The sequence below is a fragment of the Oncorhynchus mykiss genome, chromosome 2 (genome assembly GCF_013265735.2).
Source record: "Oncorhynchus mykiss isolate Arlee chromosome 2, USDA_OmykA_1.1, whole genome shotgun sequence".
Taxonomy (NCBI): Eukaryota; Metazoa; Chordata; class Actinopteri; order Salmoniformes; family Salmonidae; genus Oncorhynchus; species Oncorhynchus mykiss.
Window position 1 is genome coordinate 64,715,067 of NC_048566.1, and position 25,638 is coordinate 64,740,704.

Here is a 25,638-nt window from a genome sequence, read left to right on the forward strand (position 1 = left end):
CATTGGTGCGGCTGGCTTCCGGGTTGGATGCGCGCTGTGTTAAGAAGCAGTGCGGCTTGGTTGGGTTGTGTATCGGAGGACGCATGGCTTTGGACCTTCGTCTCTCCCGAGCCCATACGGGAGTTGTAGCGATGAGACAAGATAGTAGCTACTAACAATTGGATACCACAAAATTGGGGAGAAAAGGGGATAAAATAAAATAAATACATTAACAATTTAAAAAATAGTACCCACAAAACACCAGTCTCAACGTCAACAGAAGAAGGCCAGCATCCTGGAGTCGCCTCTTCACTGTTGACGTTGAGACTGGTGTTTTGCGGGTACTATTTAATGAAGCTGCCAGTTGAGGATTGTGAGGTGTCTGTTTCTCAAACTAGACACTCTAATGTACTTGTCCTCTTGCTCAGTTGTGCACCGGGGCCTCCCACTCCCTTTTCTATTCTGGCTAGAGACAGTTTGTGCTGTTCTGTGAAGGGAGTAGTACACAACGTTGTATGAGATCTTCAGTATCTTGTCAATTTCTCACATGGAATAGCCTTCATTTCTCAGAACAAGAACAGACTGACGAGTTTCAGAGAAAGTTCTTTGTTTCTGGCCATTTTGAGCCTGTAATCAAACCCACAAATGCTGATGCTCCAGATACTCAACTAGTCTCAAGAAGGCCAGTTTTATTGCTTCTATAATCAGCATTACAGTTTTCAGCTATGCTAACATAATTGCAAAATGGTTTTCTAATGATCAGTTAGCCTTTTAAAATGACAAACTTAGCTATTAGCTAACACAACGTGCCATTGGAACACGGGAGTGATGGTTGCTGATAATGGGCCTCCATTCAAAATCAGCCGTTTCCAGCTACAATAGTCATTTACAACATAAACAATGTATTTCTGATCAATTTGATGTTATTTTAATGGACAAAAAATGTGCTTTTCTTTCAAAAACAAGGACATTTCTAAGTGACCCCAAACTTTTGAACGGTAGTGTATGTAAACAGGAGTAATAGTGACCAGTAGCAGAATAAATAGATACTGAATGTAAAAGCAATCCATAATCAATGAACAGCAGCGTAATGGTAGTAATACATCTAGTCAATAATCATTATTATCATTATATCACGTTCATGTTTTTGTCAATTTACAGATCGAAAAACTCTTGGTACTCTAATGATTTGGAACATGAGTAAAACTCTGACTCCTGTCCCCACAAATCAGTTGAAGTCACATATAGTCTGATTGATGTAACATTTTTCATGACTGGGAGATCATTTGTTTCTGGGAAGCAATTATCTTATCGCTGTTCCATGCCAAGCATTCCCACCTGACCTCACTAAATAAACCCTTTTTTTTCATGTTGTTTGCCTTCACTTTTGGGAAAGTCCGTACAAACATGACGCACTTCTCGGCCTGAAAGCTGAACTCTTGTTTCTAAAGGTCAGGTGGGCAGATATGGGAAAGCTGTGGCCACGTGGTTCACCGTGTGTGCGTGTGTGCGCGTGCGTGTGTGTGTGTGTGTGCCCTGCCCTGTTTAACCAGGAGGAGAGAAAAATAAAAGATGACCTCACCGTCTCTTCTCTCCCCTGAGAGGAGTGATATGAGGGGTGAGAAACAAGCCGTAGAGAGGGAGGCAGAGATAACACAGTCCCACTGACAGTAGCTGCAGCAGCAGTGTGAAGACAGAGAGGAAGGAAGGAAGTGTCTGATTAGCAGCAGGAGACATCCACACCAGCAGGTCAGGGCACTGCCCTCCCACGCAGCTCTAGAAGCACACCTTTTCCTATGGGAAGCCATATTGTTTCCTACCGTTGTCATTCTCTGTTTCTGACTACCTGGTTCTGAAAGGTGACCTTCTATTGTATAGTAGGTCTTGTGTTATGGTGAGGGACTGACCGTGCAGTTGTGGGCAGGCATCCTCTGTGATTTTCTTTTGTGATTCTCTATAATTTTCCTGGGTTGTTTTGTGTGGTGCGTAATTGTCAGCATAGTCCACAGGGCCTATGTGACTGAGATGATGTCATACTGAAATGCTTCGGCCATGTCATATCTCTGTTGTGATCACGCCGCAATCTGCAGGCAACTTTCTTCTGGTATGATAATTGTCTTCATGCATGAAGGATTAGGTGTATTGTTCAGCGGTGATTTAGTTCTGCAATTCACCCCCCTCTTGTGAATGTGGCTAAGCTGTGCTGCTTATCTGGAGAGTGGCATGTAGACAGGGCCACTGTCACAGCTCTCTCTTGGCCAGACTCCCTCTGTACTTCAGTATTAGCCTTTGAGAGGAATTACACTGTAACTCTGGAGGACTGTCTTTATAAGAAGCTCACCAGGTCAAACACAACAGCCAGCCAGCCAGACAGCCTGCCAGCCAGCCAGACAGCCAGACAGCCAGAATTCTGTGGCACGTAAACTACATAGTCTCAGAGGAGAAGAATATTTCAAAACTCTTTTATGAAGATCTTTTTCAACGTACTGAGTCTAGTTTCAGTTAGAAGCAACGTAGTGTACTCTCTGAATGTCTATCAGAGTCAGACACTGGATGGAACCAAGGCTGTGGGTACCACAATGCTTAGTACGAGGATCAGGGTACATCTGATTTTTGAAAATAGAAACAGAGTTTGTAGACATGATGTATACCGTAACTGAATGATCGGCTATGAAAAGCCAACTGACATTTACTCCTGGGGTGCTGACCTGTTGCACCCTCGACAACCACTGTGATTATTATTATTCGATCCTGCTGGTCATCTATGAACGTTTGAACATCTTGGCCATGTTCTGTTATAATCTCCATCCAGCACAGCCATAAGAGGACTGGCCACCCCTCAGAGCCTGGTTCCTCTCTAGGTTTCTTCCTAGGTTCTGGCCTTTCTAGGGAGTTTTTCCTAGCCACTGTGATTCTACACCTGCATTGCTTGCTGTTTGGGGTTTTAGGCTGGGTTTCTGTACAGCACTTTGTGATGTAAAAAAAGGGCTTTATAAATAAATGCAATTGATTGATTGACTATGAGACAGCTGAAGATTGGGTGCAGTGCAGGACTCATTCATGTCTTCCTATTAGCAGCTGTTGAAGGTCCATGCCGGGGCCTGCTCCGCTCAGTGCTCTTCCACCTGAAACTAATATCTGCCAGTGAGAGTGAACGCAGATGCCATTTCTCAGATCCTTTCAGTCTAATTCAGTTTGCTCCAGCAGTGTTCCTTGTTGTTCTGTTGATGGAATCACGTCATTGGTGTCCGCCTCGCTGATTATGACAACCTGTCAGAGAGACAACCTGTGAGCTGTTACAGAGTGGGAGGAGCTGCATGGAACACTAATTTGGTGCTAACCTTAGTCGCCAGTAGAGGGCAGTCTAACATCAACTGGAGCCGCATTTTGGTCCACAGACTCGGCACCAGAGGTCTGTTTGAACGTGTTTAATGGCCAAAGTTTTCAACGATGAGTGGAGAATGTATACAGAACAACGTAGATCACTACAGTTCAGAATTAGCATCGACATTTACATTGCTATAAAGTGTGATGCAGAATGTTTGGTTAATTGAATTGTATGATGCAACACAGCTTTCAGTGTCAATGAGTTTGTGTGAGGTACAGTTGAGTAATCTTCGTAAAACAGAACTGCGAGTACTGCAGAGAGCAGCCAGGAAAGGAGGAAGTCCTGAAATACGGACAGACTGTGCTGCTGCTGCCTGCCAAAACCATAATGAATGTTCCTGCCAGCTCTGTGTCTCCTCAGGCACCCCCTAGTGTTGTGTTCTGGTATAACTACCTCCCGATGTGTACAGCATTTCAAACGGTTAACAAGAAAAATACAGATTACATAAAAAAACATATTTTTGGCAGAATGTTTGGTTCAGTAATATATTGCCTGTCTTAATCTTGCAGAGGCGTGCTTGACAGCCTACATTCTAGTCAGGAATTGTCATGGTTTATGATTTTCGAGTTTTCACAGGTTACCAAACCAAGCATGATTATAAATGTGCTTCCCTACTGCAGTGGAATGGGCTGCCTGGGCACTGTAGGTCCTGAGGCTGCTCAGTGCATAAAAGGAAGGATATTTTCCTCCATATTGTTTTGGTTTGGGGGGAAGCAGGGGGTAGCTAGTTGCGGTGAATTCTTCAGTGAGTCTGTTCATCGCTCACTGAACCTGACTAGGGTGGGTCTGGCTGTCTGTGTGTCTCTTTACCCACGTCCCTCTTCTTTCCCATTCATCCTCCTCTCTGGTTTCTCTTCCCCTCCCTCTGTAGTTGTACAGCAGGATATGAGGACACACGCAACCGTGCAGTTTGTCTCTCTCCCTCTCTCCCTCTCCCCCCTACCTACCTAGGTCCTGTTGACTACAGGTCCGATACCAGCCCAGAACTCCATAGGTGCCCAGGCTCAGACCCTCTGTGTTTGAATGCATCAGGGCCTTACAAAGGGCCCTTCACGGAGCGCCCCCTCTCCCCTCCACCACCTCTCTGAACTCACCCTGACCCACAGCCTTTTATGTCAATTGATCCTTCTCTCAGTGGAGGAGCTCACATGCTTCACCCACACCGCTATGTTTACTGAGCAGGCAGCACGTAACATGGTACACTTATTGACATTTTGTCATACAACCACGTTTTAGGTTGCTTTCAGAGACTCTTAGGTTGCTTTCAGAGAATTCTGCATTCTTCACTATTTGGAATAGGTTGTTATTTACTGTAGACGTGGGTTGAGAGTTTGTTGTGGTATGCACAGTGGTTGTACAGTATGAGAATAGAAGCCAGTCCTTGGTTAGCACAAAGAGAGGCTGGAAGAAATCAGGAAGTGTTGATTAAACCCCCCCCCCCCTCCGTAGTAGTGGTTTTAACCAATGAGAATTGCCATGTTAGAAAAGTCCCCTAAACATGATTAGCATGTCATGTATCTGGGTCTGTTGTTTTCCTCTCATAATGTTACAAGCCGTGTGCCCTGGGGAATAGTAGGAATTGGGGCAAGTTGCTCTTGTTTCCAGGGATTGTCTTTCGTTCCACTAAGCTGCCCAGACGTGTTAGGACCGAAGGAGCCCCAACCCTCTCTCTCTCTCTCTCTCTCTCTCTCTCTCTCTCTCTCTCCTCTCTCCCCCCCCCCCCCCCCCCCGCTCTCTCTCTCTCTCTCTCTCTCTCTGTGCGTCATGTGAACGGTTTGTAATGGTTGCCATGGTTCCAACTGTTTGTCCGTTCCATTGATGACTGTCTGCAGATGTGGAGTTTTTTTTCCCCTGCTCAAGTGTTTCACACAGAGGACACTTCTGCTTTCTCCTCTGCTTCGGGACACCCACTGTTTGAGAACATGTTACACGCATTGAGATTCCAATTTTAAGTGATACGCATGGGGTGTTTTTCATCAAGAGGACCATGTTTGTACTTAAGTAAAGATAGAAGATGTATGATTTTAATTCCTAAAGGTATTGTCCTTATTAGCAGTGTTATTACATCAAACCTATGGGACAAGCAACAGCAATTGACTATGTCTCTAGTCATAGTTTATCTGATCTGTTGCTCCTCACTGTGTGTAGGAGAGCTTCCCTCTTCTGGAGCCAGCCAGTATGAAGGTCATGCATCACAGTGGCTTCTCCTTATCAGCCTGTTTCCATAGACACTCTCTCCCTGCCGCTCAGCATCACAGCAGCCACTGGGTACAGCTGTTCAACTCGTCGCCACACGGGAGAAACAGGGGGGGGGGGGGGATAGATGCAGATTGACGAGAGGATAACAGGAGTTGAAATTGAACAGAAAATGGAAAGAGATGAATAGGGGAGAGGAGAGAGAGAAAAAAATGTCAGTGAAAGAGAGGAAAGGAGGGAGGAGTGTGTGTGAGAGAGGGAGAAGGAAAAGAAGGGAGGGTCAGACTGAGGGGCTGGTTCTGCGAGCAGATGTGGGAAGAGTTGCTCATTTCCCCCAAACTTCACAAAGGACTCCACAAGCCTGAGCTTCATGTTGGAATCTAGCGCCTTTCTGTTAATAACCACTACTTTTCACTGCCTGGAAAGATGTACGAGCGACACAAGCGGAGGTACAGTCTGCGTGGAAAGGGGGAGAGAACAGTGGATGTCGTTTTGATAAAGGTACGAAATGGACAGATAATCTTTTTACTTGCCGCATGTGTGAGAGAGCGCTCTACGCCTGTGGATGTGGTCGTGAAAGAGACCAAAAAAAAAAACAGGCTGTAGGTTATCTTAGCAAATTTCATGATGTGTTTTCATGGAGCCTTTCGTCTCCGCTGTATCCTCGTGGTAACAACTGAGATTTCACATCTACACTGGGAAGATGACTGTCACCTTTCGTATCACGGAAGAGTCATTTACTCTCTTTGTGTGTGTTAGTATTTGTCCGGATGTGTCTCATTTTTAGCCGTTCTTCAGTGTGTGCTCAGGAGGTGTGGAGTGTTTGTGAGCCGTTAGTAGCCTTGAGCAGTGTGCTCTCAGGGTGGACTTTGTCTTTGGATGGAGAATGAAGGCCTGCTGGCCAGATCTCAGGAAGTGGTCCATACTCTTCTCTCTCTCTTTCTTCCTTTCTCTCTTTTTCTTTCTTTCTCTCTCTCTCTCATTTCCTCTCTCTTTCTCTCTCTCCCTCTTTCTCCCTCTCTCTTTCTTTCTCTGTCTCCTCTCGCTCCCTCCTCCTCCCAATCTCTTTCTCCCTCTGTTTACTTTGGATGACACTTCGTCTGTGTGCAAAGTGTGAGTCATGGAATACAATGCTAGGATTCTGAATGTGATGCATATTCTGCTGTCTGTGCGTGTCGGGATTGTATATCATTTATGTAAACTTTGTGTAAATTCCTCTGTCTGTTTTCTGTCTCCAAATGTTGTCTATTTCTAGTGGCACCATATTGTGATTTTGATCGGTTTTGCCTCAAGTATCACGTCAAAGCCTGCCTCATCTAGCTCAACCGATTCATTCGATCAGATCCTGTTTTTCCACAGACACACAGCTACAAGCTCCGAACTCAGGAAAACCCTGAATTTGTTTTTCCTGCGAGAAACAATGGCACGGCGGTGCTTTCAGCATAAGGCAAGGGAGGCGTTTCAGTGACGTGACAAATCGGTGCTCCACCAAACCGCTCAGGTTTAAGTCATATTTTCAGCATCTCTTCTCCACCACTTTGAGCATCTCTCTGTACTTTAGCTGGGTGGGACTGGGAACAGCACTGGAATTCCAGTGGAATGTGGGATGTGGGCTCTGGGTTGGTGAATATATATATATATATATGTGTGTGTGTGTACTGGTAAGGAAGGGCACTGTATCTGTATCTGAGAGAGCCCAGACCAAAGCAGAACAGCAGAGCATGTTGGAGCGCTTGGACAGAGTAGAGTGGCCTGTGGATTTGAGGTTTGTGATAAGAGGCCAGGCTGTATCTCTGGGGCCAGGCGTCAGGCTCTATCTTTGGGCATGGGACCTGGGAATTCTCCCCTCTGCTCTCCATCATCTCTGGGTGTCAGAACCCAGGCCAGACTTGTTTTGGACAGGCATGAGGCTGGACTAGATTTGGATGGCTTCAATACAGAGGGGAAGAGATCTGCGTAAGAGAGGACTTCTTCCTAAAGGATGTCATTATGCACAGGTTTGTTAGATTTCAAAGGGAATAGACAAGATGGTCCATATTAGATGGCCCTATTGCAATTCCACCCCAAAAATGAAGATGAATTGTGGTCAGATCAAATCTCCCCTTCCTTAGCCTTGGTCCTCCCTCTCAGGCTGTGTGTTGTGTTCCCTGAAGGGCGAGGAGGGCAGAGTGAACTTGGTGACAGATAGACGAGGGTAGAGCGTCTCTCGAGTCCAACTCCTGGGAGAAAACATGTCTGAAATGTTTTTCTCCAGCTATGTCTCTGCTTCAGAACAACTCCACCTATTCCAAGGGCGTGTATTGATTGTTTGGGCCTAAATTAAGCTTGGGAGTGTTGTTGTTTCTGTCTGCACTGTAAGTACTGTAGCAAAGCACTTAAATGTAGCTCTCTCCAAGGACATTCCTCTCCCTTGCTGTGCCTCTGAGTCATGCCAGACATTGGCTGTCACTGTGGAAAGTGCAAGTCTGAAGTCTGCCATTCGTTATATTGGGTTTCTTTTCACCAGGGGCTTCCTTCTCTACCCACATGTATCCATTTATAGCTGATCATCTCCTTTTCCCAGGCAGCGCAGGAGACTGATCTACTAGGCAGCACAGGAGACTGATCTACTAGGCAGCGCAGGAGACTGATCTACTAGGCAGCGCAGGAGTCTGATCTACTAGGCAGTGCAGGAGACTGATCTACTAGGCAGCGCAGGAGACTGATCTACTAGGCAGCGCAGGAGACTGATCTACTAGACAGCGCAGGAGATGGATCTACTAGATGGTGCAGGAGACTGATCTACTAGGCAGCGCAGGAGACTAATCTACTAGGCAGAGCAGGAGACTGATCTACTAGGCAGCGCAGGAGACTGATCTACTAGGCAGCGCAGGAGATGGATCTACTAGATGGCGCAGGAGATGGATCTACTAGGCAGCGCAGGAGATGGATCTATTAGATGGCGCAGGAGATGGATCTACTAGATGGTGCAGGAGACTGATCTACTAGATGGCGCAGGAGACTGATCTACTAGATGGCGCAGGAGATGGATCTACTAGATGGCGCAGGAGATGGATCTATTAGATGGCGCAGGAGATGGATCTACTAGATGGCGCAGGAGATGGATCTACTAGGCAGCGCAGGAGATGGATCTATTAGATGGCGCAGGAGATGGATCTACTAGATGGTGCAGGAGACTGATCTACTAGATGGCGCAGGAGACTGATCTACTAGGCAGCGCAGGAGATGGATCTACTAGATGGCGCAGGAGATGGATCTACTAGGCAGCGCAGGAGATGGATCTACTAGATGGCGCAGGAGACTGATCTACTAGGCAGCGCAGGAGATGGATCTACTAGGCAGCGCAGGAGACTGGAGACTGATCTACTAGACAGCACAGGAGACTGATCTACTAGGCAGTGCAGGAGACTGATCTACTAGGCAGCGCAGGAGACTGGAGACTGATCTACTAGACAGCGCAAGAGACTGATCTACTATATAAATGCATGCGCTCATCTATGTTTGTACCAGTGACAATTGTAGAATAGAATAAAATATAGTTTGTTTTTGTTCAAATATCATCCATTGTTGGATAAGAAGGGAAATGTGTCCGTACCTGAAAATGTTGTGTACGGTATGTACACGTGTTCTATATTGTACGTTACATGTGTTTGTCTGGTGTGTGTGTCTGCTTCTGTAGGATAAGAGTGTAGTGTTCTCCCTCCGCCCAGCGCTGCAGGGCACACAGAGGCTGCTCAGTGCTGCACTGGGCTGTAGGCAGGCCCATCAATGAGGCCTTGTGCATTGTCCACTAGCCACTTTAAGACTGTACAGAACCCTGGTAAAGAAGCCCCCTGCCCCCACATTCTACTAGTGGGGGAAAGACAATTAACCACAAGCCTGGGGAAATCCACATGTTTTCACATTCCCTACAGAGGAGAGACATGTACACATAGACTTTGTTCTCTCTCCCACTCCTTCTCTTTCCCACTCCTCTCTCTCTCTCTTTCTCTCTCTCTCTCTTACGCACACATAACAAAAATGCGTATGGTCTTTAATGAGTTTAATGCTTTTAAATATAATGAACTTTTACAAGACTCAATCAGTTCTGCCATCAGGTCAGTTGTCACTAATAATGAACGTCGGTGCACTTGTCTTTATTGCTCAAGAAAGCAGTGGAATTACTCCATAACTTAATCGTCGGGTCATAAATCATAGTAGCCAATGGATCCTTTGTTCAGGGTTTCTTAATAGTTCCATTGTACTGTCTGTTTCATTCTCCGGCCACTCTGTCTGCTAAACCGTTTAGTCCAGACAGATAACTGACTGACTGATATATTTCCACTATAACAAAAAGATCCCAACCTTCTTGAGCTTTCTTTTCTTGCTGGTGGAAACCAAATAGACAGTGAACTAGAATTTTATACTTCATCATTTTTGACCCCGTAACCTACAAGTCTGCCCTTTTTGAGACTGTACTGTATAGTATATGTTTGAGCCTTCGGAGCGAAGATATACTGCGCTACCTCTGAGGTTTATGTGTTCTGTATTCCATATCTCTTGATTACCGTCGCTCTGAAACCAACTACACAAACCAACTAGCACAAACTAATTGCAAAATCACGTATACTCTGTTAGCTAAATGCTAACGAGATTAAAAACGAACATGACCTAATTGCAAAGACAGGCAAATCCAACTCATAAAGTTATAAGTGTAGCTTGTAGCTACCGAATGTAATTTTCGGTGAGTGGGGACATTTACAAGCGAAAGTGAAATTGTGCAACTTAACAAAGTTGTGATGAATGCTTTTCTGAAGGAAAAAAACACTAGAAGAAAGCACAGGGAAAAAATGGCAACTGTAGAGAGAACTGATCCAGAGGTCTTTGACTTCTGGCAAAAAGCCAATATAAGACATCTGATGGCAAACATTTAGTTATGAATTGCATACAGCACAATTGTAACTTCATCGCCTTCTGCGCTCGGCACAAGAGACTCGCCAATAGATATAGAAGGCTATGGACGTTCTCCCGTTGTGCTAACGTTAATGCGTTCTCCTGTTGTGCTAACGCGTTCTCCAGTTGTGCTAACGCGTTTTCCAGTTGTGCTAACGTGTTCTCCTGTTGTGCTAACGCGTTCTCCAGTTGTGCTAACGCGTTCTCCAGTTGTGCTAACGCGTTCTCCTGTTGTGCTAACGCGTTCTCCTGTTGTGCTAACGCGTTCTCCTGTTGTGCTAACGCGTTCTCCTGTTGTGCTAACGCGTTCTCCTGTTGTGCTAACGCGTTCTCCTGTTGTGCTAACGCGTTCTCCTGTTGTGCTAACGCGTTCTCCAGTTGCGCTAACGTGTTCTCCTGTTGCGCTAATGCGTTCTCCTGTTGCGCTAACGCGTTCTCCTGTTGTGCTAACGCATTCTCCAGTTGCGCTAACGTGTTCTCCTGTTGCGCTAACGCGTTCTCCTGTTGCGCTAACGCGTTCTCCTGTTGCGCTAACGCGTTCTCCAGTTGCGCTCACGCGTTCTCCTGTTGTGCTAACGCGTTCTCCTGTTGCGCTAACGCGTTCTCCTGTTGCGCTGACGCGTTCTCCTGTTGCGCTAACGCGTTCTCCAGTTGCGCTAACGCGTTCTCCTGTTGCGCTAACGCGTTCTCCAGTTGCGCTAACGCGTTCTCCTGTTGCACTAACTCTTTCTCCCGTTGCGCTGACATGTTCTCCTGTTGCGCTAACGCGTTCTCCAGTTGCGCTAACGCGTTCTCCTGTTGCGCTAACGCGTTCTCCAGTTGCGCTAACGCGTTCTCCTGTTGCACTAACGCTTTCTCCCGTTGCGCTAATGCGTTCTCCTGTTGCGCTAACGCGTTCTCCAGTTGCGCTAACGCGTTCTCCTGTTGCACTAACGCTTTCTCCCGTTGCGCTGACATGTTCTCCAGTTGCGCTAACGCGTTCTCCAGTTGCGCTAACGCGTTCTCCAGTTGCGCTAACGCGTTCTCCTGTTGCGCTAACGCGTTCTCCAGTTGCGCTAACACGTTCTCCTGTTGCACTAACGCTTTCTCCCGTTGCGCTGACATGTTCTCCAGTTGCGCTAACGCGTTCTCCAGTTGTGCTATTTCCAAACAAACCCGTGACTGGCTCAACTGGGGAACTACAGGAAGCTTCATAATATTTGTGACAGGTGAAATGAAGAACGAAATCTGCTTTATCTCCTAAGAAATTGCACAAGTTGACTGCAGGATAATAACTTAAAAAGTACCTACAAATATTCAAATGTATTTAAAAACTTAAAATAAATAGTTTTGACGGTATTTACATTTTTCCAAATACCCCTGTATACGGTATATACAGTATACCTCCCCAAGCCTAGTCAACACTAAGGCCATCTATAGGCGATAAAGGAATGGTAAAGGCCTTAAAGTATCCTCTGTTTTGTGATAAACCATGCTTATGTCCTGACATGGGTAATCTGTAAGTGATTGTGGGTCGTCTGTCTATCTGACCATGGGTTGTGAATTGTGATAAAGCCATTGTGTGGTCTGAGAGGACACTATCTCTAGGTCACTTGTCCGTATTGTCCCCCTGGTCTGGTTCTGAGCAGCAGCAGCTGTGTGTGATTGGACGGACACAGAGAGGGGCGACGCCCACACCCCCCTGTGTCACGACACTGAGACCCTGTCCCTCTGAGCAGGGGCGGAACAATAAGGCCCTGTATCAGCAGCCGTGTGTGTGAGGGGAGAATTTCCTGGATACACACACAGACACCTCAACATATACACACACACACACACACACATGCAGTCACACTTGCATGCTTGAGTACATTCACATATGCACTCATGTAAACACACTCGCACACACACACACAAGCAGGCACACACACACACTTATTACAAACACACGTACATGAACACATGTACAAGGCGTGGGAGGATTGGCTCTGTAGTTGGCGACCTGATCACATGATGAGTGGTCTGCCAATGGGTGTGATGTCTGGGGATGATGATGGATGATGAGGAACAGACAGTGAGCTGTATGAATCTAATCTCTGTCCTCATGGAATCTACTCTCTGTCCTCATTCTCAATAAACCCCTCCCTGGAGAAGTGTAATTGTTGTTGTTAGAGAAGTGTCATTGTTGTAGTTAGAGAGGTGTAGTTGTTGTAGTTAGAGAAGTGTGGTTGTTGTAGTTACAGAAGTGTAGTTGTAGTTAGAGAGGTGTAGTTGGTGTATTTGTTGTAGTTAGAGAGGTGTGGTTGTTGTAGTTAGAGAGGTGTGGTTGTTGTAGTTAGAGAGATGTTGTTGTAGTTGGAGAGGTGTGGTTGTTGTAGTTAGAGAGGTGTGGTTGTTGTAGTTGGAGAGGTGTGGTTGTTGTAGTTGGAGAGGTGTGGTTGTTGTAGTTGGAGAGGTGTGGTTGTTGTAGTTGGAGAGGTGTGGTTGTTGTAGTTAGAGAGGTGTGGTTGTTGTAGTTAGAGAGGTGTGGTTGTTGTAGTTGGAGAGGTGTGGTTGTTGTAGTTAGAGAGGTGTGGTTGTTGTAGTTGGAGAGGTGTAGTTGTTGTAGTTAGAGAGGTGTAGTTGTTGTAGTTAGAGAGGTGTAGTTGTTGTAGTTAGAGAGGTGTGGTTGTTGCAGTTAGAGAGGTGTAGTTGGTGTATTTGTTGTAGTTAGAGAGGTGTGGTTGTTGTAGTTAGAGAGGTGTGGTTGTTGTAGTTAGAGAGGTGTGGTTGTTGTAGTTGGAGAGGTGTGGTTGTTGTAGTTGGAGAGGTGTGGTTGTTGTAGTTGGAGAGGTGTGGTTGTTGTAGTTAGAGAGGTGTGGTTGTTGTAGTTAGAGAGGTGTGGTTGTTGTAGTTAGAGAGGTGTGGTTGTTGTAGTTAGAGAGGTGTGGTTGTTGTAGTTAGAGAGGTGTGGTTGTTGTAGTTAGAGGTGTGGTTGTTGTAGTTAGAGAGGTGTGGTTGTTGTAGTTGGAGAGGTGTGGTTGTTGTAGTTGGAGAGGTGTAGTTGTTGTAGTTGGAGAGGTGTAGTTGTTGTAGTTAGAGAAATGTTGTTGTTGTAGTTAGAGAGGTGTAGTTTGTGTAGTTGTTGTAGTTAGAGAGGTGTGGTTGTTGTAGTTAGAGAGATGTTGTTGTTGTAGTTAGAGAGGTGTAGTTGGTGTAGTTGTTGTAGTAAGAGAGATCTTGTTGTAGTTAGAGAGATGTGGTTGTTGTAGTTGGAGAGGTGTAGTTGTTGTAGTTGGAGAGGTGTTGTTGTAGTTGGATAGGTGTAGTTGTTGTAGTTAGAGAAGTGTGGTTGTTGTAGTTAGATAGGTGTAGTTGTTGTTAGAGAGGTGTAGTTGGTGTAGTTAGAGAGGTGTAGTTAGAGAGGTGTGGTTGGTGTAGTTAGAGGGGTGTGGTTGTTGTAGTTAGAGAGGTGTAGTTGTTGTAGTTAGAGGTGTAGTTGTTGTAGTTGGAGAGGTGTAGTTGGAGAGGTGTAGTTGTTGTAGTTATAGAAGTGTGGTTGTTGTAGTTAAGTGTAGTTGTCATTAGAGAGGTGTAGTTGGTGTAGTTAGAGAGGTGTAGTTGGTGTAGTTAGAGAGGTGTAGTTGGTGTAGTTAGAGAGGTGTAGTTGTAGTTAGAGAGGTGTAGTTGGTGTAGTTAGAGAGATGTTGTAGTTAGAGAGGTGTGGTTGTTGTAGTTAAGAGAGGTGTGGTTGTTGTAGTTACCATATTGTAACTCTTGAAATCTTCAACTAATGTATTTGGGTTTTAATAAGGGCATCTACTAGAAAAAGTAATAGTTCTTCTCTGTTCAGTCTCTTTGTTTTTATCTGAGGGTTGGGTGGTGTTCTTCCTCCTCCATTCTGTTCTTACTGCCATCTGAACAGTGAACACTGATCTTGAGGCGGCAGGTAGCCCAGAGGTCAGAGAGGCGAGCCAGCAACCTGAGATTTGCCCGTTTGAATCCTGGGTCCGCCTAGATGCCATTGCCTGCTGTTGTGCCCTTGAGCAAAGCACTTAAGCCCCCACAACAACAGCTCCCTGGATGCCCAGTGTGGCCTAGAGCCTCAGACTGCTAGTAGCTGTGAGCTGAATGTCAATCAGGCCTGATGTTTACATGTGGGCAGAATTCCTCTCCGACTCCCGGTCCAAATTCCCAGCAGCAGCACGTATGGTGAGCAGCAGTTAGAGCTCAACACAGCCAGTTCCAGACACAGAGAGAGAGAGCCTACTGAAGGCTGACTGTAGCAGTCCTGGGCCCAGGGAATAGGCCAGATGTGGCCTATTGAGTCAGATCGAGGCACAGCCACACTGTTTATGGTCTTTCATTCACGTGATTAGATTCTCTCTACCTGCAGACATGTATTTTCTTCTCCTTCTATGCAAAGCTGTGCTCTGTGGTAGGTCTTCTATGTTCTGTGGTAGGTCTGCTGTGTTCTGTGGTAGGTCTGCTGTGTTCTGTGGTAGGTCTGCTGTGTTCTGTGGTAGGTCTGCTGTGTTCTGTGGTAGGTCTTCTATGTTCTGTGGTAGGTCTTCTATGTTCTGTGGTAGGTCTTCTATGTTCTGTGGTAGGTCTGCTGTGTTCTGTGGTAGGTCTGCTGTGCTCTGTGGTAGGTCTTCTATGTTCTGTGGTAGGTCTTCTATGTTCTGTGGTAGGTCTTCTATGTTCTGTGGTAGGTCTGCTGTGTTCTGTGGTAGGTCTTCTGTGGTAGGTATTCTGTGTTCTGTGGTAGGTCTTCTGTGGTAGGTCTTCTATGTTCTGTGGTAGGTCTGCTGTGTTCTGTGGTAGGTCTTCTGTGGTAGGTCTTCTGTGGTAGGTCTTCTGTGTTCTGTGGTAGGTCTTCTGTGTTCTGTGGTAGGTCTTCTGTGTTCTGTGGTAGGTTTTCTGTGGTAGGTCTTCTGTGTTCTGTGGTAGGTCTTCTGTGTTCTGTGGTAGGTCTTCTGTGTTCTGTGGTAGGTTTTCTGTGTTCTGTGGTAGGTCGTCTGTGTTCTGTGGTAGGTCTTCTGTGTTCTGTGGTAGGTCTTCTGTGTTCTGTGGTAGGTCTTCTGTGTTCCAAAGTAGAGGCCATCAATATTAATGTCCTGAGACTGATACTATTGTATATCTGTCTGACTGTTCTATAACACCAACCTGCCAAGACAGCATGAGAATACTAGGAATTCTTCCCAGATTCTTAGGTTTTTGAAAATAGAAAGTACTTAGAAAACTTGCAGTTGGTGTATATTCAGTATTCATTTTGTTTCTCCACCAAAAAAATATGCTTACCGCTACTTTACTAAAGACATCTGTTGTATAAGTTCGGTCTTGTTGATCCCAAAAGTATTTTTGTTTCTAGATCCACAGAGAGAAGGAGACATTCTACCCTGCCCAGCCCTGCACTGATCCTACATTACAGGTGAAGACTACCATAACAGAATCCACAGGTAAGTCAAAATACCCTAAAAGGGTTCTTTGGCTTTCTCAATGGGAGCACCCTTTGAAGAACCATTTTCTGTTCTAGGTCCTTGTGGTTCCAGGTAGAACCCTTTTGGGTTCCATTGTAACCCTTTCCACGGATTATTCTACATGGAACCAAAAAGGGTTCCTCTTCAGAATAATTTGTATTGACCAATCCCAGGCAGTTTATTTCTGCCAGGCAGTCAGTTATCATACAGGTTATAGGAGATAGAGAAGAGCAGAAATGAAGATTGGGAGGGTTGTCAGGGGTATGGAGGTCCTTGCTTGGATCATGGAAGAGCACATGTCCGAATATAATTTGATTTCTGGAAGATCTCAGTTGGAAAGACCAGGTTGTAACTTAATTTCAGAGGATTGAGATGTACTGTAGAGAAGAGAGCAGCTCTCTGTAAGAGTAGTGAAAGGCTTAAAATGGCAAGGTCATTGATTCAGATAAGATGGGGATGGCATGGACCTGCTTTCATCTGAACTTCTATCCCTACTGTACCATGTGTCCCCATAGTATCAATCAACGTATCTCGTACCTGTAGACTAGGTTAGCATGTTGTGCAACCCTACCACCTTTGATGTCTGAAGAAGATAGTGTTCACATCTGTGCAGAGATCAGTTGGAAGAAAATACCTTATGTCATAGGAATTAGACTAGCGTTCACATCTGTGCAGAGATCAGTTGCCATAATAGCTTTAAAAGGTATCCATACCACTGCATTGTCCTTAGCATCTCTGTATCTTTGTCCCCTCCCTTTGAGATGCTTCCAGTCCCATCGTTCTGGTTGCTAGGCCAAACAATGACAAAACAGCAACCCACTCAAACAATAAAATCCTTCTTGTTAAAATAAAAAAATAGTTTATCCTTTTTTCGGCATCTGACGTCATCAACATCATACCCAAGAGGATCGCAATTATCAATGCAACGCAGCTCGTTTTTCTTCCTGATCATGTGAAAGGAAGACATGGGAAAAATGTTAAAGATTCCAGCCACCCAAGCCATAGACTGTTCTCTCTGCTGCCGCACAGCAAGCAGTACTGGTGCATCAAGTCCGACACCAACAGGCCCCCTGAACAGCTTCTATCCCTAACTAAATAGCTAACAAAATGGCTACATGGACAATCTGAGTTGGCCCTATTTTTCACTGTCTTTATGCAGTCAAACTCCATGTGACTGTTTAGTCCCGGTAATTAGGCTTCTCCAAGCTCTGATGCTGCTGAGGGTCATTAGTAGCCTACCAAACGTGCTAACTGCCTGGTACTCAGCACTCTATTGTCCCTCTAATCACTCTAACATCAATGCAAATCTAATCAAAAATCTAATCAAACACTTCATGAGAGCCCATGAGCTCATGTTGCACAAGGTTTCTGTAGGCTGTGCAATTGCGTGAGAAAACAGTGATGGCCTCTACTAAAAAGAGGAAGATCCCATCAGCTTTCTATAGGCTAGGCTTACTACCTTTATTTCTCAACTTTCCTAATATTAAGCACATTGCTTCTCTTTACAACAGGAGTATAGCCTACCTGGCTGGCAAGAAAATGAACCACAGGAAAAGCGTCCTCCATTCGATATTTAAGTGCATAGATGACATTTATGTTTCCGCTGCCCCGGTTTCAATACAGGTGAATGATAATGGTCCATTCTAAATCATAACAAAATGTCACACATATATTATTTAGTATATGTAAGACAAGGTTAAATCAAGAATAGTCTGATGGGTGACAATATTAGCCTATCAATTGTGAATTATGTATTATCACGTATGAATGATGCCCAGCATAAGAAACAATGCCTTTTTTGCGACTTTTTCCAGTCATAGCCACACACCTCATGTAGCCTAGCCCATAGGCCTATACATTTTGATACGGTTTGTATCTAAAGTAACTAAAGTGGCCAAATAACTTCTTAAAATGAAGCACATTTAATCTGTTTACAAGGGTTGTAGAGCCTAACTGGCATGTATAAGCAGCACGTGAGTTAAGTTTGGGGAAGATCATTTTCACCATTAAAATGCACTTTTATAATAAAAGCATTACATGAATAATCACATTTGTGGTCACTTTTGATAATGGTGTTTTCCCGCTAATGGAACATTTGCGCTTACAGCCTACTGCCGTGTGCACATTGCTGCGCTTATAATGTGAATAAATAGTTTATATAGTTTATATAGTTTATCAATATTTTAAGCTTAACGTTCTGATCTGTTGCGTCAGCTACATTGCGTAAAAAATGTTTGGGATGCTCGTGGTTGTATTAATTTGGGATCTATCGCATCCCATAACTGTCCCAGACTATGTTTTTAATATTTATTTCCCTCAGAGAACAGAATAGGTTGATTTTTGTGCTATGGGGGATAGTAGATTGACACAGGCTAGTGCTTTTGCTGTTCGTTAGGCCTACTTGTCTTGTTGGCTGATGAAAAGTAAATGTGGACAGTTCTTCCATGATCTTCAATATGCACCTCGGAATTAGATTAGGATACGCTCAGTTGCGTAACCGATGTGTCTGTCTTCACTTGTAGCCTGTGAGAAAGACATGATCACGTGACAGAGAGCCATGTGACTGAGAGGTGATTCGGAGGGCACAACGAGCGCAAAATGCATAGAGTTTTTTAGGGTGCATTATGGCCACACACAGGGGATGCCGGCATGAAATTGTAGGCATTATCAAGTGCTTGTCAAATTGTGAATGAGTGACTGATGAAGTGTGTACAGCCTGTGAAAGAACAAAGCAGAGCTCATGCCTTTCAAGCAACATTTTTCAAATCATCATTGGAGTCTCATCATGCAGCCTTATAATGTATTAAAAATCAAAACATATAGCCCACTGTTTGTAGAACAACTAAAGTTACATTAATAACTCTAAATTCATCATATAGGAGTACCTATTTTTTATTAACCGCTCAACATAGAATAGCCACATTCCCTCAAATCATTTGGAGAAAATATCCTTTCTGTTTTATTCAGCTATGTTTAACTGTATTTTTGTATTAGACTTTTTAAAATGTTCCAAAGGACTGCATCAGTGGCTTGTAGGCTATGTGTGGAGGCCAGGAGATGCTAAATGTGTTTATGTTAATTGACGGTCAATTCCCGTGAGACAGACAGTTATTTGCTTGACAATCACCAGCTGATGAAATTTTAGTGACCACCACAGCCCTGCACACACACACACTGACACTCGAACACACACACAAACAAGGCAAGGCCATGGTGAGTATCGGACACTCATCTTGATACCCCTTTTCTCTCTCACAGAATTCCCTGTGTCCCCGTGCTCTGAAAGCTCTGAGAGTGTTGGGGGCTCTTTGTCGACCACTGGTGCCCTGAGAGACTCAATCAGTGATGTGGAAAGTCTGGGAGAGGACAGTGTCTTCAGAAAGGTGAGCACGCTGGACTGGACCCAGACACTCGCTTTCAGTCACAATACAATGTAAGGAGAGGAGTAGGAGTCTTCATCGGCTGTGACATGATAGCATATGATTACATTATGAGTCCGTATGAGTCAGTTCTAGAAAACAAGCAACACGGTCTATGTCTTCCCTGTTGTATGTTTTTGGTGATGTAGTTCCATTGATTTCCCAGCTAGTCTGTTTGTTAATGCACCTTCAGACCACAGCAGACTGGTTAGCTTCCTCTACCATGTGACATCAACAGGCTCCCATGAGCCCTCCTTCCTGGGCCAGCAAACCCCATTATGACCTCATCCCCCTCGTTTTCTCCTTTACCTCCCTTCCTCCTCCACCCTTCTTTCATAGTGTACACTCAGTGGAGGGCGGGTGAGGCATAACGGCACTCCAAAGCTGTTTTTCCACTACAGCCTTGGTCCTCATTTCTTTGGTTTCAACAGGCTTTGGTTTCTCTGCACTCATGAGGTCATTTCCTCTCCGGGCATCTACTTAGCACTCAACCACACATGCACACTGTAACTTCAACTCAGTCTGTAGGCTACATGTTTTATTTCATTAGGTTTTCATGTTGGTATGTAAAAAAAAAAGAGTAAGTTAATGAGTCAAATGTTAGAAACGTTAACAAATGTTTTCTTCCTGAGAAGCTACACAAGTCCCCTCTAACTGCTCCCAGACCAGTCTCTGCCCCTCCGCCTCCCGTCTTGAGGTTTGTCATTACGCAACAGGTTTTGAAACTTCGGGTGACCTCAGCACTTTGGACAGAGACAGGCAGGCAGTGACCAAAAAAGGACCTGAGTAACATGACTCGATTCTACTAGTCTTTTCATTCCTCGAAGGCTCTTTTAAAACGATCCTTATTCCAAGTCCAATTTTCTCTAGAGCATATTTTCGAAATGTGCGTCTGTGTGTGTGTGCGTGACTGCGTGACTGCGTGTGATTAGTGTAGGTGTGTGTTTGTGTAGAGAGTGTTAGCTGGCTGACTGCTTCCCTGCTGCGTGATCTCAGGCAGGCTGAGTCATTTGTTCTGGAAGTTGATTTTCCATAGCCTTCTCCTCATAAAGAGGCCTGTATGGTTATTATGCTCTGAGCCACTGCGGCCGACCGTTAGCTTAACACCCGCCCAGTGCTGGCACTGCTGGAGAATGTGAAAACTAATGATACACTCCCAATGAAGATCATCTGCAGCCTGCCTCCCTAAAGGGTGTGTGTTTCAGTTGTTATGTAACCTTTATAGGGCTGGAAAAAACTCTCTCCTCCATCAGTATGCCTCTCTCCCTGCCTTGCCCTTTCCTCTCGCCAGTCTGAAGCCCGCAGTAAGCTCAGACTAATGGCAGCTCTGGCCAGTCATCATCAGGCCTAACCTCCCAGGCCTGGCATGTGTGAGGAACAGCCTGAGAGACAATGAGACAGGACATTTTTGTTTTGACATTTAGGGACACATTTGGCATCATGCTTACCAGACTTGTTAGATTAGGTTGTAATGTGCAATTCCAGCTAAAATATGTCTGTTCCAGCAAAAAAGTCCCCTACAGACTTTCCAAACCCTAATATATAATATACACACACACTGAAGATGATCGCGACATGTTGGTCCGTTTTATTTTTGAATTGCAATATCCTCTAAAATAAAGTTACCTTGGATGGTTTTGAAGTATGGTGTTTTTACACAGCTGCAACTTAATTTGATCACTAATTCATACCCCGTTCTCCCATGACCACCTCTCTTTGTCTTCATACTTGATGCAAAAGAAGTGCTCCCTCTTTTTTGCACCCAAATATAATGCCTTTGAGTTGTGTTGACTTTGGCTCCAGTGGTTAACAGGGTCTCTCTCTGTCCCCAGGCTGTGGATGGGCCAAGGGATAGCACCAGCGGGGTGTCAGTGTCCTTCTCCTCCGTAGACGACGTGGCCAGTGTGGGTCCCCTCAGCGCCAGCTCTCAGGGCAGTGTAGGTCCCCTAAGTGTCTCCTCCCTGGGCAGCGTGGGCCCTCCTTGGGCCGGGGCGGGGGCGGTGGGAACTCGGACCAGCTGGAGCTCTGGAGACACCTGGCAGACAACAGGGAAGGGAGGAGAGGAGGAGGAGAGGAAAGACAAGCTGACAGAGGTGCCTGTATGCTCTGCCGTCATGCGCCCGTGTATCCGTTCACTCTCTCCGTTCCGCCGGCACAGCTGGGGCCCGGGGAAGAATCCCGAAGGAGAAACAGACGTGAACCAACGCAGGTGAGTCCTCTTAGACCCAGACACTGACCTCTTACATGTACCCCACACACACTCACATAAACATACGGTACTCCCCAGGAAGGATAGCTATAGTGGTAAAACGTCATCATCTGTGTGAACCATACACCGCCAACTCCTACAGTATTCTGACTTGTCCTCAGTATGATTATATCTATTGTGGAGCCACTTGAGACTCTGGTAGCCTGGGAAGTACAGTGTACAGAGATGAGACTAGGACAGAGACTGGCTCCCAGAGGAGTGGTCCTCATATGGCCTTGTGTGTGTGTGTGTGTGTGTGTGTGTGTGTGTGTGTGTGTGTGTGTGTGTCTGTGTCTGTGTGTTCTGTGCATGTCCCTCAGAGGGCCTGTGTACAGTATAGTCAGCTTGGAGGCTCCTCTGTGTAAGTGGACTTTGTGGGAAAGGCCTGGTCCCGGTCAAAGGTTAAACACTGACCTCTGACCTCCTTCAACAGCTGCGCGAGCTGTTTGCGAAGTACTGTACCATCACTCCTCTGACATCACTCATTCTGCTCAATGTTTCAGTCTGCGACACTGAGACACTATCCAGAGGCTTGACTTGAATAGCCTTTGTTTTTATTGCTACCAATTCCTTCTCGCTCATTTTCACCCATTTGGTCATGTATTGTACTGTCAGTGCTCCCATCTCTCTCTGTCCATCCCACCTCTCCTGTCTTCTGATCATCTCTCCATTCATCTTCTCAGTTCGTTGCGAAGTCAAGGGGAGGGGAAGCCTCGAAAGCCAACGTTTCATAGGAGAAGGTACCATAGTGTTATTTCTCAATGTTTCCATTCTGACTCTCCCTGATGTGTTGCAATTACGGGAAGAAAATGCTAAACCTACTTTTACCTCTATCACACATATGCTATGGAAAAGTCATTTCTAAAACAGAGAGTACTGTCAGATTATGTCTGGAGAGAGTGGAAACCAAGCAAAAAGGTTTTTCCCCCCAATAAAATACTTTATCAAACCACTCCCAATGGGGGAAAAGAAGCCTACCGTTTACTGCAGTGGGCTAAATCATTGTCATTGTAAATAAGAATTTGTTCTTAACTGACTTGCCTAGTTAAATAAATTAAATCAAATAATTAATCAGGGTCACAGAGTTTTTCTTGGTAGTCTTTAAACAAATCTACTTTGAAACAAAAGTATACACCTCATACACATGGTTGTGGGCTTAAAAGGAAGACACATTTACCATGTCAGATATAGAGTTGAAATATATTCCATTTTGAGTTTGCATCCCAATATTATACTTTATATACATCACAGAAGACTGAAATATAACAAAACCGTTTGCCATAGAAGAAACATCAGATTTCTTGTGTAAAAAAAGAAAAGAATGTTTATTAATGATGAAATAATGAACAATATTAATAACATCCGACTGCAGGATTAATCATTAACCCACCACTTTCACCTTTGACCCCCCCCCCCCCCCCCCCACCCTGTAATAACGTCACCCTGTTTCTCCCTTTGTCCACCCATCTCTCATGTCCCTCTCCATCCCTCTCCCTGGCATCTCCCTGTCAGTATGAGCTGGTGTCCCTCCAACATCCCCCCTCCTCACCCGGAACAGATTGATAGCAGAAGGTATGCCATCACTGTGTGTCAACTAACTGGGAGAGAAATGAAGATGGAAAGAATGCACTGACAGTATAGGAGGATTAACAAGATGAGAGATACAAAAGAGACGGGAGCCCCTGCATGTTCTGTGCTCTGTGCGGGATGTACTGTATCTGGCTTGGTGTGTGTCACTGCTGCTTTCACTGTGGTCTCTTTGTCTTTGTCACTTTGCTGGTCGGTCGTGGTCAACCTCAGGGATGCAGTCACTTCTCTTCTGCCTCTCTCGCTCTGGCTCACTCTCAGAGACAAGGAAGCTAGAATTTAGAGAGGAAGCATCAAGCATCTTTAGAACAATCGTATTTTACTGCTACACTGCTGGTTAACTATGGCAAAGCTTAAAACAACCAATATAAGCATCGTCATCAGTGAGCCGTACATGTGAGTTATGGTTTTAGTTCAGTTACCTCGCTTGGCAGCTTCAGTGAGAGGACCAATCATCACAGTCGGGAACGAGGTGCTAGTTTTTTTGTACACCAATACTGAATGCTGATTTCTTATACATTCATGATCTCAAGTGTGTTATTTGATAGCTGTTATTTAACATGAATTGTTCTGTTGTCTTAAATGTTCTACACTTTTTAATCAACTAAACTAAAGGTTGCCAACCTGAAATTGAAGCTTTGGGGGGGTGGGGGGGAAATATTTATTATACTTCAGTTATTTGCCCTTTATATTATGTTTAGGTTTGCATGTATGTGTTCCTTCCTGTTTGTGCTGGTGTTCATTTATTCCTCTTTGGCTATACATGCTTTCCTTCCTTCCTCCCATCACCTCCTCACTGCCGTCCTGCAGGCATCTAGTTCAGTGTCTACATGTGCATGTACTTGTGCGCTACACTTGTCTGGTTTCAGTTTTGAACCAGCTGATTGATCATCTGCCTGGAGCACGAGGATCTGCTGGGTGTGAATTCACTGCCTGCCTGTGGTTTAAACATCTCTCGGGGCGTTAGTATCTATTGTCCCGACGCAAAATGCTTTCAGTAACTCACACAGTTTTGTTGTGTTGTGGCTGCAGTTACAGTTTGGAGGGCCTGGCTGGAGAGGAGGATGCTGGGAAGGCTTCCGTCGACGTGGGGAGCCCTGGACGTGTGACCCGCCTGGACAGTGAGGAGAGAGGCTCGCTTCTGTCCCTAACAGAGGAGCAGGAGTCAGACCTTGGCGACTGCAGCAGCCTCGACAGCCAGGTATGTGTCCAGGCCTATCTTTACCATAGGGGTCCTGTGTCTTGCTTGCGCAAAGACTTGCGCAATTGCCGAATCTTTGCAACTTCCCGTGTAGAGTGGCTCTCTGTATGCACAGTAGTTGAGTGAAATTGTGTTTTATTTGATTGCAGACAGCTCACTGATCACTCTCTCTCTCCTCTATTTCAGCTATCAGGGAGAGTTCTGCCTGTGAGACGTCCCCTCATACCTCACCAAGCGCTCACCAAGTCGGTGTCCATGCTGGCCATCAGTCACAGAGACCTGGACGGTGAGGCTCACTCTAACACGTTAACACTTTCTTTGGGTTCCCCTCTACAGCACACAGGTCAAACTCATTCCACGGAGGGCCTTGGTGTATGCGAGTGTTTCGCTCCACCCTTGTACTTAAGGTCACTGATTAGTAAGGAACTCCCCTCACCTTGTACTGAAGTGGGCTACATTAGTGTCACAGTGTTTCTTGGTAGTCTTACAGAAATCTACTTAGAAACAAAAGAATACACCTCACACACAATGGTTATGGGCTTAAAAAAAGATGTTGAAATGGATTCAGTTTTGAGTTTGAATTGCAATATTACACTTTATATACATCGCAGAAGACTGAAATATGACATAGAAACACAGGAAAAACAAAGTTTATTAATGATACAATTATGGAAAATATGAATAACGTTCCACCCATGAGGCCACTAGAGGGCGAGTTGGTCATGTGACTGCAGGAAAGGGAAACATTTTTAAACCTGCAGACCCTGCCCTCCGTGGAATGAGTTTGACCCCCCTGCACTACAGCCTTCTCTCTGTCTGTGGTGGCATGGTGGCACAAAAGGCCAGGCCTCTATCTATCCAACAATCAAGTCTCCTGTCACCTGCTGTTTCCAACCTCATCCTTCAGGTCCATTTTCCCTCTCTACCTCTGCTGTTCATTTTCCAGACAGTTGACAGGGACAGCATCCAATCAGGTGGCTAGTTCACTCTCTCAATCCCAATCTCCTCTGGGGCTAACAGAGGCTACTGTTACAGCTTCTCCTCACTATCACTGGGGGCGGGGATTTCTCCCTTCTCTGGTTTCCCTGTCCCTTTGTGTGGGGTGTCACTCATTCAATCACTTGGTAGGGAATGAGGTCAAGTCTGTGTAGGGCTCATTTGATCACTTGGAAGGCATTGAGGTTCGGCCCAGGTTCTTGTGCTCATTTAACGCGTGATTTGATGTCTTTTGTACCCTTGAACTGGAT

General features: G+C 45.3%; 1 protein-coding gene across 8 annotated transcripts in view; it reads left to right on the forward strand.

Moving 5' to 3' along the window:
• The window catches only part of akap13 (A-kinase anchoring protein 13), a 93,259-nt gene that overhangs the window by 48,932 nt on the left and 18,689 nt on the right, over nt 1-25,638 (forward strand). For 6 of the 8 annotated variants that reach the window (XM_036953038.1, XM_036953029.1, XM_036953046.1 and 3 more), the window contains exons 9-15: nt 15,828-15,915; nt 19,195-19,319; nt 21,188-21,564; nt 22,287-22,343; nt 23,116-23,175; nt 24,223-24,391; nt 24,578-24,677. In XM_036953038.1, coding sequence (XP_036808933.1) covers nt 15,828-15,915; nt 19,195-19,319; nt 21,188-21,564; nt 22,287-22,343; nt 23,116-23,175; nt 24,223-24,391; nt 24,578-24,677 — 976 coding nt within the window. The remainder of the gene's footprint in view (nt 1-15,827; nt 15,916-19,194; nt 19,320-21,187; nt 21,565-22,286; nt 22,344-23,115; nt 23,176-24,222; nt 24,392-24,577; nt 24,678-25,638) is intronic. The other 2 variants (XM_036953051.1, XM_036953070.1) reach the window with 2 other exon arrangements.